Consider the following 15,170-nt stretch of genomic DNA (forward strand, 5'->3'; position numbering starts at 1 on the left):
GGTGAAGTGTCTTGTGCAAATATCTATCAAGTATTCGATGCATGCAACAAACGTTCAATAAATGTATATTGCACATTCTGTAAAAGTTTGTCATTAATCTCGTACTTATATTTAACAGTAAAATTATCCAGGAATTTTGAATTTTTTCTAAAAAATAATCTTTGCTTGCAAAATCAATAATTACTAGCATATATCTTCCATTATGTACGAAGTACGATCATTTCTCCTTTTTTTTTTACTATTCTTAAAATATAATATAGCAGTATAACTAATTAAAATAAATATAAAACTTCAATAGTTCTTTTTTTATCGCACATTAAGCAATGAATTTTAATGATGTCCAAATAGAAACTACCTTCATTAATACTGATATCTACATGGTGAGCAGAAAACTTCATACAAGCTAATATCAGCAGAAAAACTTAAGTCGTGGCACTAAAATTAAATAACCCCCAAAATTGTGGCACTAAAATATAATAACTTTAGACTCTTATTGTAACACTTGGAATGTTACTTGTGTAGATATGAGGCACGCAGTTGCACAGATTGAAGTAATTCATCTGGTTGGCCGAGCTCTGGATGACCTGGAAGATCTCACAGGCAATCTAAGCTGACAGACCAGTGTCAGACATCCACATGAGAAGGTCAAGTTCTGGTGTCATGAAATAGAAATCATCATTCTATCACAGACAAAATTCTCCAAACATACATTAAGCAAGCACACAAGGCATTCAAGCAAGTGCAAAGTAACGCAACAACATTACTATTATTTCTTCTCTCTTTTTTGGTAGGTAGAGACTTGCCACTATTTAGCATTTTTCAAGCATGTTTCACATAACTAGTCTAGTTAGTTATGTACAAGATGACCAATCTCATTCCTTCATTTAACCAAGGAAATAACATTTCTCCAAAAGACGAAGCAGTTGCATGGTTTGTCTATGCTTTTCCTGGGAGTGTTGTTCATCACCTTATTATAAACCTTAACTTCCTAACACAGGCATTTCATATGCCGACCATTTGACGCTTCATCCCCCATGCTTTCTGCAATAAATTAACAGGTAGGATGCCAAATACCGCACAACCATCTTCCACCTCCATGCAGCAATGGCCACTCAATAGTCCTTGAAAAGGTCAAGAGGCACCATTTTTTCCTCAAATCAGCACTGCTTTGAACAGCCTTTGAGTTATATACAAGTGGTGTAAAAGGTGACATACTGGAAATGTGGCCAAGATGATAAAAGAAAGCTCCTGATAATGGATTCCTGGAATTAAAAACCCACAAGGAATTAAGTTATTCCCTCCACCATTGCTGAACTTATCCTGTCAGGCATAATTAGTTAGAGTAAGCATATTCCATGCATGCAGAATTACAAAAGAAACAATCAAACAATTAAGAACTCATGGATGTTCAAAATTACAGTGATATAACAAAGAAAGGCAATCCAATTGACAGTTTCCATGGTTTGTTTGACAAAAAATTGGCACTGTAAATTGAATATTCCATTATTTTATAACCAAATTACCATAGAAAAGACTAGATGCTTCCCTTTAGAAAGTAAGTTTAAGTTAGATAAGGCACATTACATTGGAAGGTAGGACAAATACCAGGCAGCTTCAGTCAGTCAGTCAGTCTGGACATATCACTGTCAAGAAAGAGAGATCTCCAATGAATTCAGAGAGGATCAATAAGACGTAGAACACAATAGCATCGCAGTAGATGCATACCTTTTCTATAGATAACGAGTGTGTAGGAGAAGGAGCAACACATGCAAGACTTCGTTCCAGGGAAAAGTCAGAAGGACATGACTGCAGCTCAAGGAAATTCCTTCTTTTTGGATGACCAGTTTCTGGCCCTGGGGATGCAGATATATCTGTTCTTGCTTTCTGTGAAACCATTAAGGAAGCTTTTGTGCCAGCATGACTTGCTTCATTAGTTGCTACAGCATCTGACTGAACAGATTTTATTGAAAGACTAGCACTAACTAACAAACCAAAGATGCAACTAATTTTAGGTAATTGATGCATACAACATTTAACTTACACCACACAAGTCTCTGATGTGCACGACAATGATCGTTATATCATCAGTCCGAATTTCATGCTCTAACCATAATTTGTAGGATTCTGCAGCAATTGCTGAGCAGGCATCTCGGGGATCTGGGTATCTGGACACCTGCAGCAAAGGACACGAAGCTGTAATAGAAGCAATTCCAACCGCAAACTAGGAGTAATTTGGATTCAGTATATCAAAATAGAAACTCAAATTGATACAGCACTCATCCAAAGAAATATTGACATTTACGACACATGCAAGAAGCCTAAAATCTTCATTACAGTCATCAGCTGATTGAAGTTTGTGGTGCTTCCCTTGAAGCAGCAACATGGGATCCTTGTTGCATTTAGGTAAGCTATATGAATAAATAAATAGTGAGTGGATGATTAATAAAACACATTGAATTTTGGGATTATATAAGAACTAAATTATATTTTATCTTTTAATCAATAGTGGAAATGTAGTAGTAAGTAGTTGTTGCATATACATAGTAGCATTTGAATACCCTGCAGGCTTCCTGCTTATGCACTCTTGCATGCATGCACCTCTTAAGATTACTGCCTTCTAAGGCCATGTCCTTCTCTAGACATGGTATCCGACCACCAGAAAGAAGCAAACGACGTGTTATCTCTCCTTACCCTTCTCGATCAAAGAAAGTGGCCTGAAACACCATTTCTAGTAATTCTGTCACTGGTCCATTCAGAAGCTCAAACCATTGATGGAAGGGAGTTTTATACTGAAATTCCATCTTCAAATGATCCTCCATCCCCCTGTCCTTTTTGAGAACTCTTATCTCCAAGGTGCAATTTTTCTCCTTTTTTCAACTATTCTTGAAATGTAATATAGAATAGATATAATAGAATGAATAATAGAAATAGAATATAATATAGTAAATATAAGAGCCTAATTATTTTCTAAAATAAATTTTCAATATTTAATATTATGATATACTATCACTGTACAAAATTCTAATAGTATATGTATATCTATCAATATAGTAAAAAAAATATTACTATAAAATAATAAGGTCATGATCCAACCTGCGCATAATAAGAAATAGAAACGTATTGCATCTAGGAGACATATAAATGCAATATAGAGGGATCATTAGTGGTTGTACTTTCATTTTTTAAGTAAGATCATGATCATAAAAATACAATAGAAATTAATAAAATATTAGAAAAATTTAATGACCCATGCAAGATACAGGCAGGATATAGAACTAATGGAAAGTGTTTTTCATTAATATCAGCATACATCAAGCAAATATGATTATTAATAATACAACTAATTTCTATATTAATTTAGTAATACTGATAAAGGTTTTTTATTTAATACAGTTTAATAAGTTAATAAACTTCTTATTAAAGAACCATATTAAATAACTCTAATTACTATGCAAAATAGAGAGCTATATAAATGATGTTATTAATATGGGTATCCACATGGCAAATAGAGAGCTTTGCACAAGCAAAGCCTCCATTTTAATATATATTTATTAGATTAGGATTTTCTATCTAATCGGGATACTTGTAGACTCTTCCTAAGAGAGAGATAATAATAAGAAACATATGTGGCGATATCGAACTTTTCCTAACAAAGAATATAGGATTCACTAAAATAAGAAAATTTTCATTTTTATGAAACCCAGCATAAACAAACATCAAAATCTCTTAAATACAACTTTAATAATTATAAAACTTTCCTAATCCAACCCATAACTAAAGTAAGTTCTACTGACACTAATCATTCCCAAAATAGGAGTTGAAAACCCAGTAGAAAAATAGCCTAAAATTGAGTCCCTAAATTGCAAGTAAATTTAAAATATCCAACCTATTTATCTAAAACTAAACAAAAAAAAAGAATAGATAATAAATAAATTAACTATAAAATCTAAGTATAACCTACACTATTTATAGATGGTTCATTGGAACTTGAATTTCCACACCCTAACCAAGGATCTTATCAATGCAATGTGAAAATAAGTGATGTGCTTTTTTGTCATCTGCTTCCTCGAAACGGAGAATATAATAGCTGTTAGTGGTCATTGAGGTTTGCTAGTAGCTTCTCCTTAAGAAATTTAAGAAAAAGAGAGAAAATCTGATTTTCAAGAGAAAATCTGATTTTCAGGAAAAAAATCATTATTTAAAAGTTTAAACAACTATTTAAGAAGAATAATCATGAATGCCCGTTATTTGTGATTGAATGTTGATTATTGATCGTTAACATTCCTTCCTTTCTTTGCAGAAAACAGCTAGACTTGTCAGAGGTGTCTGCAGAAATTTCATAGACTGAGGAATTGCTTTTAGTGCCAAAGTTTTGCAGGGGGTCGCATGAAAAATCCCATATGGTAATATATCTGCATTTGCTGAGTTGCATATTAGAATGTGGAGCTTGAAAGAGTTTTAGAAAACAACAAAATGAAAATAAAGTACGAGGAATGCAATTAGTGAAAAAGAATTAAAAAATAAAGCTTGTATAAATTTGATAACGAAGAGAGTACCAATAATGATCATCTTTTAAGAGGAATTAAAAGATAGACAAGACACATGAGTAAATTGGGGTGGATGAAGCAGTTATCTATAGGTGTATTATTATCGCTATCATTGTTATCATTATTATTATCATCATCATTATTATTACAATAAAACACAAAACTACAGATAAAAGGTTTTACATCTCAATACTAGGTCCTATACCAGTACCATACCGTTATCATACAACATGGTTTGATAGCCCCCCAATACTGATATACGAAAAAGTGCTAAGTCAGCATAGCATCCATATCATGTGTTGGCTGGTGCTATATCAAGCCCTTATGCCATGTCAGGTTCCTATTGATACAGCATAGTATGCCCGGTATGGTCTGGTATGTAAAATCTTGCTAAAAATAGCACTAGGTAGATAAGAGTATGCAATCATGTTAGGCAAGTTTCATATAGTGGAGAATGTTGAGTAATAAAATTATAAAGTTTAGGAAAGAACTTTCTAGAAGTTTAGGACTGCACTTGTTAAGTATAAGCTAATGGATATCTATCTAATCCAGACAATATCCACGTGCACCAAAGATCCACCCACAAACTAGTTCAAGGACAGTGTTTTGTATTTCTATCAATGTGTCAAGACTAAGAAGACCAAGATAGCTTGGTCTAAATTTTGAAACAGAGTCTAGAGTCATACTTACATTTAACGTAACCTTACAAATAAAGGGTAAGAATGATTTATATGCTAAACTTCAAAACTAATCCCAATATTTGATAAATGGATATATACATCCATTATGTTGAACGACAGCTTTTCTATATACAGTATATACATCTATTGCCTGTACCCTTTACTTTCAAAAACAGCATGGCATTCTAAATTGCCTGATCAACAAATAAAAACAGTATAACAGCAGAAATATTGAGTATGTCACTTGAGACAAGTAGACAACTATCATAGACCTTCAACAAACAAAAGCATGCATAGTTCCCTGAATGATAGAAATCACAGATTTTAAGCATTAAAACATATATAAAAAAGAGAACTTACCTCCCAACTATAGCAATACAGATAAAGTAATCGAAACACACTTTGGAGTTTGCAAAAAATTAAAAGCATGGTCTGCCAAACCGGGCCGAACCGTCCGGTTTGGGCCATACCGAGCCAACCCGGGACGGGACGGGTTGGTTCGGCTGCGGGAGTTGGAACCGCCCCTGAATCGGTCCGAACCGGCCTGAACCGGCCCCGAATCGCTTAGAAATGGTCTGAACCGGACAATTCCAAGCGGAATTGGTGCGAACTGCCCGGTTCCGAGCAGTTCGAACCGGTCCGAACCGATTCTTCCTCCCTCTCTTTTTAAGTGGTGGGAAGGCCACATTATAATACAAAGATTTATGTACCAAACTAAAGACTATAATAAGGTGATGCCATTTCACACCTATGTTCATTTTAATTCCTTACTAGTACAATTTAGTGCTTAGATTTGTTTAATGTTTGAATAAGATTTTCTTTTCACTCTTGCCATCTCTTGTTTTCATCTTCTTGCTCTTTAATGGGGCATTTGAAGCAACTTATCTTTACACTCTGACTTTGCTTAACTTTATTGTCTGCTTGTGATTTGTCTAAGTTGCTATTCAGAAAATCTATCTTTTCTATTTGAACCTCTTCTATGCTCTGGCTATGAGTTTCTTTGTTGTTGTAATGTCGAGGTGGATTTGTCACCAAAAAATACGAGTTCACTATGAATGAGTAGCAACATTTAGTTTATAATAAACAATTGTTGGTGCCATAAACTATATGAAATTTCTTAATATATATTAATTTTCTTATCACCATCTATCTGTATATATGACAAGACTTCTATGTAGGAATCAATCCCACTTTGAAAAATTATCAGAAACAATATAGATTGATCCAACTTACTGCATCAGCGTATCATATAGTAGTTGTGATATACCAAAATGTAGATCATAAGTTTTTTGCATGTTTCCTAGTATCTTGACATGCATCCATAGCTTACTGATTTTATCAGTCAAAAAAAGCAACCAAGGGCATAACTTTTTTCACTTCCTATTACTTTGATTTCCATCAATTGGTGGTTCAAGGAAGAAGAATTAGCTCATAAGAACATTGACCTAACAGTTAGCAATATAGAAGTACTAGTCAGTAAGTTCATCGGATATATTATTTTTAAGGTAGCAAAAATGCAGAACATAATAATGTGCTTCGAAATATGCTAAATCCAAGTTTATTTCTGCTAACAATGAATTTGATAGTATAGCAGATAAAGTTTCAGTTGAAAGTTTTGCAATAGCAAGCATACAAGGTTGCGGAGACAACTACAATCCAACCATAAGCTTGCATTTCTTAAAAAGATGTTGCAGGGAGTAGTTTTCCAATATATTAACGAACTAGCAAAATCAATCCACATGGATCTGAACATGCTAGTAATGTTATAAAGTGAACAACCTAAATGATATCTGGGCTGTTGTTCCCTTAGAAAGCTCCACAGTGTAAACCTTAGCTATGTGCATCTAAAATTGAAAGCAACATATCTTTTTACAATTTTTCATCATACAAAAATGAATATATACAAATATACATCCAAACGTACATGCACACAAGAATATACACATCCACACACACATATATATACATATATATACCTACACAAAAATATATATGTGTCATCTATATATATATATATATATATAGATATAGATATAGATATATACATATACATGTATATCATCTCCAAAACCAAGAATGCACAACATAGTCATATAGCAGAAAACTCATTCGGATGGAGGGCTGGAAAGGATTAGTTTCCTAACATAGTCTCCTTCAGACTAGTGAAATCTTCATGACAGAACCAGCTATTCTGGCAATAGCTCTGCATTACCAAAAAAAAAAAAAAAGATATCTCAGCAACCAAACAAGCTAGCCGTGCGTCAAAGAGAGAAAAAGGTTCAGGCCACACTCAACCCCCAGTTTCTTTTCACACCTACATTGCCACTGTCTCTATCTTTTTGCCCTGGCCCCTGCTCTCTCTCTCTCTCTTGGCTCCACTAATGCATCAACAGATAATGTGCCATGTCTTTCACTTTCACCTCATTCCACCATCATTCACCTTGAGTCGATGCATATCAAACTTTGTTGACATGAGTTATAGCTCAAAGTCTCAAACCCTATTACATATAACTGGAAATTTTTGTGAGACAAGAGATGATTAATAAAAGTAAAAGATATTAACTTCAAGAAAGAAACTCCCGGCAAGAAGAGAAGGCAAAGATGAAATTCATTTTTTTGCTTTTTTTGCTAAAAAAAAGAGGAAGGGACGAGCCCACCTCCACGTGGTAGCTCCCACTGAGCCCCCACCCCGCCAGGAGAATGTTCGATGCGGGCAGAAATGACCGTGTGTTGGGCACCTCGGCCGGTTTTACTCATACCCTTCCCACCCGTGGGCCCGGCTCGTTACCCCTTTGGGCTCCGGCACGGTTACCCTCCGTGTGAGGACGTCACACCTGGCACCACCGAGGCTACCGGCGGACCAATAAGCCCTCCCAGACTCCGTGTCCGAGCAGAGAGCATCCGGTCTTCACAATTTAATCAACGCCCGCGCGTTTCGAACTCGGAATCACTTGGTTGGAAGTAAGACCCAGTTCCACTGAGCTACCACCACAGTGGCAGATGAAATTCATTTAAATAATGCATCAACTGCACATGTACCCAACTCAAATCCCTTGCTTTTTATTCAGGGCTGGCATATACCTTTTTTACCACATTTTAACTTTTATGATTCAGGAATTCATTTGAATGAAATAATTCGATCCTCAAAGCTACGAAACCAGGAAACTATAAATTCGGCGAAACAGGAAGCAACTGCAAACTAAAAGCAATCCTTTTCTTGAGAAATCTGAAAAATCAACAGAGCTATACCATATCCACCACAGCCTGACTCGAGAGGAACTCGAAAACCCCGTCGCTCGCCACGACAAAGAAGAGATGGCTCGGCGTGATCCTCACCGTCATGACCTCCGGCACGGCGACGACACCGATGCTCTCCGCCGTCGAGTCCCCGACACTCCTCGTGAACGCCGTCCCAGGGTACATGCCATTCTGAACCCACAGCCTCGGCGGGTCCCCTTCACTCTCCATCCCCCAGCTCTGAATTGCCGGATCCTTTATGCCCTCCACCTGGTCGACGCTCAGCACCCTCGCCCCGCACCGCCGGACCCTCTCATACTCATCCTCCCGGAACGGCGTCTGATCACTGGACAAGTCCTCCGCCACCACCCGCTCCCCGTCCCAGACGCCGGCGACCGCTCTCGAGTCGCCGACGTTCGCGACGAAGAGCGTGTCGCCACCGACGAGGACGGCGATCGCCGTCGTGCCGCTCATCGTGTCGTCGATCTCGCTGTTGTGGAGTTCGGAATTGGTGGAGAGGAAGGCGGAATTGAAGGATTTGACGGGGTCTTCGAGGAGATGGGGGTCGCCGGCGAGGTCTTCGACGAGGTGGTCGCGGGCGAAAGCGGCGCACTGGGCACCGAAATAGCCATGGCCGTCGAAGACGGCGAAGAGGTGGAGGTTCGGGTTGCCTTGGAGCTGGGTCTTGATGCAGAAGGTGTCCTGGTTCTCGCGATCGGGGGTGTCGGGGTAGTGTCCGCGCTGGGAGAGGGAGGAGAACTGGAGGAGGAGGCGGTGGGAGGGGACGGCGGCGGAGCCCACGGGGCTGCCGGAGATGATGTGCCGGCCGTGGCCGGGGTCGCCGTCACGGGAGGCGGCGCCGTCGCTGCCGGCGGAGGAGAGCTGGCAGCGGCAGCAGCACCGGCGGCAGCGAAGCCAGCACTTGGCTTGTACGCAGCCCATGATACAGCTTTCTTTTCGGGGCCGATCTCCTTTCTTTGTTTCTTTTCACACGGAGAAGGAAAGCTACGAGAACGAGGAGAATGAGGAAGAGAAGGAGAAAGGAGAATAAAAATTTGGTGCTAGCTGTCAAAAAGGTTTAGGAGAAGGAAGAGATCATGGGCTTCCCATTTCTTCTGAAGGGGGTAAGGGACTAAGGCAGAGGAGTGATGTCCTCTTCTTTGCTGCACGAGCTTGACACGTCCCGACTTGGGATCCCGAGTCGAAGTTCGCAGCAACCGCCGCACTAGATAACCCTTTCCGTAAATATGCAAAGGATCTCATCGTATTATCAAAATTAAACAGCAAAAAAAATTAAATAATAATATTTAATTTTTTTATTAAATAATAAAATTAATAATATTTTAAAATTTTGTATCAATTTTAATATAAAATCTAGTATAAATAAAAATGTCAAAATCTTGTTTTTAATCGCTCTCCTACGATAAATCTTCGAGTTGAATTAATTTTTCGAATCTATAAAAATAGTAACAAATCGTATAATGAGTTAGACAACGTAGTAAATAATAAATACTTTAGTTAGATAAATTAAGAAATAAAATAATAATAATATACTAAAATTAAACATACAAAATACATCGATTCAAAGCCAAAACGATACGCTATTCAGTCACTTAAAATTTCGAAGCTTATTTTACAAATTAATTATCTTTCAAATCATCAAGTTCATCTCGATGTTAATGAACTATGACCACATTTATACCATGTGACTAGGCCAGAATATGAAATCATTAAAATACCAACGTATAACTCCCACCGGCATGGTATAGATATGCCAATGCATAATCTTCGCTGGCAGAGTGTCGACATGCCAACATGTAATTCTCATTTTTTTTGTTGAAACAGGCGTATCATACAACGTGGGTACGGATGAACCCAGTAGAATCGGCAAACAAAAGGTCACGGAATGCACCAGGCATCTCATCCTCCCCAACCCATAATGTGCTTCCTAAGTGGCGCGCTACAAATGCCGCCACCCAGTCCGCTGCCTCATTAGCCTCACGATATACATGCACAGCTTGAAATGTGACACCATTCCTTACCATCAACCAAATATCACGGAGTAAGGGATAAACTTTTCTATCACTGTTCGGGCCCCTCCGGAACCAGCTGATCACTGTAGCCAAATATCCTTCCAAGAGGATGGAAGTCGCCTAAAGCACATATCGCACATAACGTAATCCCATCCAAGCCACCCGTAACTCTACTTCTGGAACCGAGGTGTCGAAGAGCTGACACCCCCCCACTGCCACCACACTCGAACTCAGGCCCCTGATGACAAAACCGGCCCCTCCCCTCCTACCACCATCCAGGACAGAGTCGTCAAAATTGATCTTGAGAAAATTCGGAGGTAGAGGCTTCCATGTGAAGAAAATCATGTAAGAAGCTGCCGAAATAATATGGAAGCCCCAGATGTCTCGAGCTATCAAAGGTCGATGATCTAAACCTGCATGAATAGTCTCTGTTGCCTATGCCCGAGCCCGCTCCATCACGAATCGTGGGGATGGACTGCACTCGCCAAATACCCTAGCATTCCTAGCCATCTATACTTGATAAACTATGCAGGATGCTATAATAGCCACCCGACGCATCTGGGGGGCACCATACCAGTGCCGAACCACCTTAAGAAAGCAGTCTCTCCGGCTCCAAGTATCCTTCGGGATCCCGGACAGTCTCCATGTCTCCCTCGCCCACACACACCGGAATAGTGTATGGTCAACCGTCTCGTCTACCTCACAATCCAGTCACAGTGGGGGGATCTCCACTCCACGTATGTTCAGCACGGAGCTCGTCGGCAAACACTCCCAAGCCACCTTTCAGAGGAATAGTTCAACCCTCTAGTGTAACCCAAACCTCCATACCCAGCCGCAATCCAAACCCAGCTCTGACTCCCGCCGAAGAACCTGGGAAACGTCGCCAATCCTGACTCTGGCTCTGCAAGTGGTGCTCCAAATCCTAACATCTGAAACCTGCTGATCCCGGGACGGCAAGGCCCAGCCTCAGGAGATCGAACACCCGTAGCCCTACAGCCCCTTCATCACTAATCATCGTCGGCCACGTGCTCGGTGGAAGTGCATCTACCCATGGGTCTTCCATCACATCAATGCTCCGTCCGTCGCCAATCAACCATCTGGAGTGCACCAAGGCCATGGGCAGATACCTCCGAATCGCCTGCCACATAAAGGAACCCCTCCGGCTGCCCACCACCTGTTCGACTAAGCCTGCCCGACCATATCTAAGTATCATGATCCGACTCCAGAATCCATGCGGCTCCAGAACCACCTGCACTGTCCGTCGCATCAGTAGTGCCTCGCACCTCGCTAGTAGTAACTGCACCTCCAAACCATCCTCGCTCAGTGGCAGACAAACTCTCTTCCAGGCCACCAGATGTATCCCGTGCCCCCCCTCCGAGGCTCATAGGAAGCTCTGCATGAGCCGCTCAATCGCCACCAGCACCGTCCTTGGCACAACAGTATGGGCCATAAGATAAATGGGTATCGAACAAAGGACTGACCTGACCAACATCAATCTGCCCATCATAGATAGTGATGATGCCCTCCAACCCTCAAGTCTGCTCCGCACCCTTTGCACCAAGGCAGAACACTTTGCTACCTGCAGCCTCCTCCCTGTGAGTGGAACCCTAAGATAATCCAGCGCCCCCTCTTGCTCCTGCATCCCCAAGGTCGCCCTGATCTCTCGCCGCACCCTCCGCTCCGTGCTCGGACTGAAATATATGGACGACTTATGGAGATTAACTCGCTGCCCGAAAGCCGCACAGTACTCTAACAACACACTCTGAAGGGCCCTCACATCCCTCACCCTCGCCCTAGCAAGCAACAAGCAATCATTTGCAAAAAGTAAGTGAGAAATAGGGAGGCACTAGGGGTTGGGCTGTACGCCGCCAGCTCCCGGTCCTCATAGGCTACATGCTAAGCCCGAGAAAGCACATCAGAACAAATGATAAATAAATACAGGGACAGAGGACATCCTTGGTGAAGCCCCATTGTAGCTCGGAAAAAGGATGAAGGCGTGCCATTGACTAGAATGGAGAAACTTGGTCCCTGCACACAGCCTAGAACTCAATCGATCCAGACCTGATGGAAGCCAAAACTCTCCCATGCCCATCTGAGGAAAATCCACCGGATTCGGTCATAAGCCCGCTCCATCTCCAGTTTCACTTCCATCAAACATCGCCTCCTCGGAACTTGCTGTAAATCTCCCATCATCTCCTAAGCCAGCAGGATGTTATCTGATATACTCCTTCCTTCCACAAAAGTGCCCTGCTCCTGGCTGATAATACTGGGCAGCAAATTCTTCATTCTCCCCACCATGAACCTCGCCACTACCTTATATCCCATTGGCAGGGTGTCGTTATGCCAACTTATACCCCATTGGCAGAGTGTCGATATACTAGCGAATAACCCCTACTGGTAGAGTGTCGATATACTAGCGAATAAACTCTATTGGCAAAGTATCGATATACCAGTGAATGAACCCCACTGGCAGGGTATCGATACATAGTATTGTTGCGAGTCCAAATCTATTTCGAAGCAAAAACTCGTTTTCTCGTATTCAGTGTTCCAAATCGTAAGATACATAAATTTATACGACATCGACATCAATCAAACTTAATCTATATCAAAATCAATACATTCAATTAAGAATTATACAAGATTCTAGAAAGATGCATATATAATAATAAAATACTATGCATCAACTTTATAAATCATGAATAATTTGATTAAGAAAATATCTATAATTTGTTGATAGATTTAGAAAAAGAGTTACATTATTTATCTTGCGAACGAATCCAAAGTATTAATCCAATCAGTTTCAAAAATCCTTCTAAAATCATAGTATTTAAACATTATCAGAATTTATCACAATCATTCTAAAACAAATGGAAACTTTAATTCCAATACCCTCATAGGGCTGACCAAGCAGAAGTGTCCGATACCTCGGTTGGTCTAATCAAGACAAAACTCATCTGATCATGTTCGAAGTAGGTACAGATGGTTCGATAGATATCGAAAGTGATCAAATTTAATAATATTTGGCAAGGACTATGATGGGCTCGGCACGTTGTTCAACGACTCTAGATCAGGCCCCTTCATCTGGGTCAATCCAGAAATCACTGAGAGTCGTACATATGGGGCCAATCAACTCTAGAAAGAGAAAGTTCAGATAGAGAGAGGAGAGAGGAGAGAGGAGAAAAAAGAAGAGAGAAAGTCCACATTGAGAGAGAAAGTAAACAAAGAAAGAGAGAGAAAAGAGAAATAGAGATGGGAGAAAGAAAGAAGAGAGAGACTCTTCTTCTTCCCCAAAATAGGGGAGAGCCCGTCTCCCCCTTTTTTTCTTCAATCAGAAGGGGTGACAACCCATGGTGGCTTTGCCCCAGGCGAAGGTGGCCACGACGGCTCTCAGCCGTAGTCATCGCCGGCAACGGTGGCCGATGATGACGAAACCTGGAAAAAAAAGGGGTCGTAACAGGGCACCTTGTTTCGAATGGTTTACCAGCGATTCGCCAACCCAAATCTCATTTAAATAATAGGAGAGAGAAAGAAAGAAGAAGAAGAAGACCTTCTTCGATCCAGTGAGGTGGTCTGGCGGCTCCTTCAAGCGACAAATTGAGGAAGAAGATCGGAGGAGAAGCTTGAGATCGGTAGCTTGGGTGAACTCGAAGGAGAAGGAAGAGGATCTTTAAATAGACAATTCCGGCCTTATTCGGCCGGTCTTTGGGTGACGATGAAATTGCGATCACCATCGCGATCGGAGAGGAAGAAGGCTCTCAATTGGAGTCTTTCTCTGGATCCTCCCTTTGTACATAGCACGTGAAGTTGGCCCAATATGGCTAGGCTAGTCGAGTGGACCAGGCTCAGTCCACTGGTTCACAGAGCTAAACACAGAGAATGAAAAGCTGCCCATGGATCAAGGAAAATATCATTGGAGAATGGGCAATAGAGGGAAGGACGAAGGTCCTGCTTAAGAGATCTATGTCATGAGCTTACAAAGAAATGAAGAGGCCAAGCAAGCAGAGCAATAGGAGTTAAAAAGCGATGGTTGAGTGTAATGATGTATAATAGTTTACATTTATTAGCATATTTTAGGAGAAACAGTTATATGATTTTTAATAGATGGCACAAATATCCATACACTATGGAACATAGGACAACGTTTTTTTATTTTATCAAATGGCTTGCCAGGTCACAGGAATTGAAAGAATTTTGAAAAGTGATGTGAGGTTTCACCTACTTAGGTTTGCCGAGTTCTTTTTGTTTGAAAGCGGGAGTCGTCAGGGGGAAGTATGAAGGGTATTGGGGATTTGGGGCGAGGTCACGTGTGATGGAGAGGAGCAGGGGTGGTTCAGGGGTCAAGGGGTGGCGGGGGGACCGCGAAGGCGGAGGCGTGGAATGCTGCGAACTCTTTTTGAGTTGAAAGAGTTTTCCTTCTTTACGTACAAAGCGACGCGTGTTTCTAGGAAGGAACGGCTCTGGCCCAGATTTTTATTTGGACAGCGACTCTTGTCCTGTTTTTCTCTTTAGACTTTTAGGGGCCAGTTCGGCATGCTGCCTTGATCTCCATTCTAAATTATCTTTACTTTAAATAGAACAACAAGGCTCAATCATTACAAAGCATGACTCGATCATGATTATCAATTGGATCAAAAAAAAAATCCAACCAGAAGTTCACCCCTTACTCCACAATA

General features: G+C 40.7%; 1 protein-coding gene across 8 annotated transcripts; it reads right to left on the bottom strand.

The window, feature by feature from the left end:
* Positions 1-747: 747 nt before the first annotated feature.
* Positions 748-9,675, bottom strand: LOC103696015 (Protein phosphatase 2C family protein). Of its 8 annotated transcripts, none has more exons than XR_003383252.4 (6): positions 8,477-9,675; positions 2,042-2,173; positions 1,726-1,950; positions 1,606-1,643; positions 1,216-1,262; positions 748-1,121 (listed from the first exon to the last, which is right to left on the bottom strand). XR_003383252.4 is itself a non-coding variant. In XM_008777497.6 (5 exons), the coding sequence occupies exons 1-4, from the start codon at positions 9,404-9,406 to the stop codon at positions 1,641-1,643; spliced, it is 1,290 nt and encodes a 429-aa protein (XP_008775719.1). In that variant the 5' UTR covers positions 9,407-9,675; the 3' UTR covers positions 748-1,320; positions 1,606-1,640. The 8 variants fall into 8 exon arrangements, 2 of the variants coding, with proteins under 2 accessions (XP_008775719.1, XP_008775720.1); XR_015974453.2 differs by having other exon boundaries at positions 1,216-1,320; XR_003383250.4 differs by having other exon boundaries at positions 1,585-1,643; positions 8,477-9,674.
* Positions 9,676-15,170: the final 5,495 nt, after the last annotated feature.

Source organism: Phoenix dactylifera, chromosome 17 (assembly GCF_051530095.1).
Source record: "Phoenix dactylifera cultivar Ajwa chromosome 17, Ajwa_hap1_PhDact_Kaust_v1.1, whole genome shotgun sequence".
Classification (NCBI taxonomy): Eukaryota; Viridiplantae; Streptophyta; class Magnoliopsida; order Arecales; family Arecaceae; genus Phoenix; species Phoenix dactylifera.

Bases quoted from the DNA above. Each gene is read 5' to 3' on its own strand.
- LOC103696015 (XM_008777497.6), bottom strand. From the start codon at position 9,406: ATGGGCTGCGTACAAGCCAAGTGCTGGCTTCGCTGCCGCCGGTGCTGC. The intron at 2,174-8,476 runs GTATAGCTCTGT...CCTTTGCTGCAG, and splicing joins GTCAGGCTGTGGTGGATATG to GTGTCCAGATACCCAGATCC. The intron at 1,951-2,041 runs GTAAGTTAAATG...AAATCTGTTCAG, and splicing joins ACATCAGAGACTTGTGTGGT to TCAGATGCTGTAGCAACTAA.